General features: G+C 49.1%; 1 protein-coding gene across 1 annotated transcript in view; it reads right to left on the reverse strand.

Annotated features, from left to right (window-relative positions):
• Window positions 1-2394, reverse strand: part of LOC144889813 (secreted frizzled-related protein 5-like) — a 21046-nt gene extending 18652 nt beyond the window's left edge. Inside the window, exon 1 of the mRNA XM_078771013.1 lies at window positions 1898-2394. Within this exon, the coding sequence (XP_078627139.1) occupies window positions 1898-2223 (326 nt within the window). The 5' untranslated portion in view covers window positions 2224-2394. The remainder of the gene's footprint in view (window positions 1-1897) is intronic.
• Between the last annotated feature and the right edge of the window lie 452 nt (window positions 2395-2846).

Consider the following 2846-nt stretch of genomic DNA (forward strand, 5'->3'; position numbering starts at 1 on the left):
CCCTCTAATTAAATATTAAATAAATTAAATATTCTAATAATAAATAATAATATGAAATATTAAGTAATTAAATAATTAAATATAATAAAAGAAATTAAATTAAATATTAAATAATATTAATATTAATATTAAATATTAATAGTAATTAAATATTCTTTAAAAATTTAAAGAATAGGAAAATAGGACTGCGTTTACTTTTTAATGGCTGATTTATATAACATGGATCTGCAAAATAAATTGGTATGTGAATACTTGGATACGTACCATATTTGTGGTCAAGTGTTGGTCTTGTTTTGTTTTGTATTTTCATTCCACATGGCACAATATTCTTCCTGAAGTGAGTCCCATTGAAAATAAATTGCATCCATTTATCAAAGAATCAGAATCAGAAGAGCATAGTGAAAACAAACTTCTGAGTTATACTTCTGGGCAGAGAAACATGATGGTCATAGTAGATATTTTTGTTATTCTCCCCCAAGACATGGCAGGATATTGCCAAATTATGATAAATTATAATTACAGAATATAAAATAGCAACACGTGTACAGGACGGCATCTTTCCTCACAGCAACCTGCTGTCTAAAGTTAATTTGAATCGAATGTTTTGTTGAAATTTAGATTAAATTATTTTATAAAATATAGCAGGCATTGTCTTTTGATAAAGACAATGAACGGACGCAGATTTTCTGGGGGAACCAATATGGCGACGAATCTACTTCCGGTGACTTCACAGCGAATGGACCTTTTAGCGTTGATTTGGCGTCGAGCCTCCAATCCAGTTAGTATAGAGATCAGTGGTTGTTACCTGAACGGCTTTTTACCTGCGCCACCAAAGGTTTATCTGTCTGTGAACAAGAATTCTAAACAAGTTGTGGACGGATTCGGACGAAACTTGGTGGACAGGTTAGGTGTCTGCCAAGGACAAGACGATCCGATTTTGGTTCAGGTCAGAATGCAGATCCGACCTCTCAGTGAGATACAAAACGTAAACCGTTCAGCCTTGCGCAGGTATGCGCTCTACCTGGTGCCGTTCTACTCTCTACATATTTTAATCTCGTTTAAAAACAACAACACCTGTAATATAGGATATACAGGTATATGAACTGTGCGCAGGTATGCGCTCTACCTGGTGCCGTTCTACTCTCGACATATTTTAATCTCGTTTAAAAACAACAACACCTTTAATATAGGATATACAGGTATATGAACTGTAGACTGCCAGGATAACCTAGATTGGCACACGCTCGCCTTAAAACCGTGTCTACCTGAGGTTGCAATCCCGACCCAGGTATAAACAGCCACCCTGGTGTCTCGCAGTTAAGGTGATCCACCAATGCGTGGCGCGTCCCCGAAACCCGTCGCACGATACAAGGTGCTTTAAAGCACCTGCACCGGTATAACGTGCACAGAACGAACGAGGTGTTTAAGAGAGGCACCGATGCGAGTTTAGAGGAAAGGTAAGAGAGGCACCGATGCGAGTTTCGAGGTGTTTAAGAGAGGAACCGATGCGAGTTTCGAGGTGTTTAAGAGAGGAACCGATGCGAGTTTCGAGGTGTTTAAGAGAGGCACCGATGCGAGTTTCGAGGTGTTTAAGAGAGGAACCGATGCGAGTTTCGAGGTGTTTAAGAGAGGCACCGATGCGAGTTTCGATGTGTTTAAGAGAGGCACCGATGCGAGTTTCGATGTGTTCAAGAGAGGCACCGATGCGAGTTTCGATGTGTTTAAGAGAGGCACCGATGCGAGTTTCGAGGTGTTTAAGAGAGGCACCGATGCGAGTTTCGAGGTGTTTAAGAGAGGCACCGATGCGAGTTTAGATGTGTTTAAGAGAGGCACCGATGCGAGTTTCGAGGTGTTTAAGAGAGGCACCGATGCGAGTTTCGAGGCAAGCCTCACCCACCGATCGAGGCACTGCGGTGCCAGCACGGAGCACAGGAAGAGACGCACGTCCGGGTGGCACGAGCTCCGCAGGAGGGGTCCCCAGCGCAGCGCGCGCGCAGACACCTGGCTCTCGCGCCGCTCGGACAGCAGGTTCGGGAAGCGCATCTCGCGCCGGCCCGGGGCGCGGCACGCCTCGGCCTCGGCGGGCACCGCCTGGCACCAGGTGGAGTCGGACACGTCGGGCGATCGAGCCTCGCAGCCCCGCGGCGTGGGCACCAGGGCGATCAGGAGCAGCGTCGTGAAGCCGGCGCGAGGCGACCGGGGCCGTGCTTCCAGTGCGCACATCACTGCGGCCTCGCGACACCGTTGTGCAGCACCCGAAGCACCCCACCCTGCACCTACACCTGCACCCCCCTCGTCGTTACCGACGATATAATTTTAGAACTCTCCTTCACTCGTAACGGGCTCTCTCGTTACCGATCCGCCTCTGATTCGGCACCCTGCAGGTACGAGGCGTGTCCACCTTTATAAACGTGCGGGCCCAGACACAGCGGCGACAAACGCCCGTCGAGTTCGCTTTTCTCTCCCTCGGTGCTGCTCGTGTGCCCGCGGGCGACCTTTATCGCCGGCCCAGCAGGAGCCACAGGCGCCAACCCGGCGGCCGCGTAACCTCGACCCATTCAAACGACCCGGTCGTCCATTGGCCCCGAGGAGCGCGCGAACACCGCCATGTTTGCTGCTCCTGCTGCTCTTGCGGCTCCTGCTGTTCCTGCTGCTTCTGCTGTTCCTGCTGCTCCTGCTGCTCTTGCTGCTCCTGCTGCTCCTGCTGCTCTTGCTGCTCCTGCTGCTCCTGCTGCTCTTGCTGCTCCTGCTGCTCCTGCTGCTCTTGCTGCTCCTGCTACTCCTGCTGCTCCTGCTGCTCTTGCTGCTCCTGCTGTTCTTGCTGCTCCTGCTGCTCCTGCTGCTCT

This window comes from Myxine glutinosa, chromosome 1, assembly GCF_964187855.1.
Source record: "Myxine glutinosa chromosome 1, kmMyxGlut1.1, whole genome shotgun sequence".
Classification (NCBI taxonomy): domain Eukaryota; kingdom Metazoa; phylum Chordata; class Myxini; order Myxiniformes; family Myxinidae; genus Myxine; species Myxine glutinosa.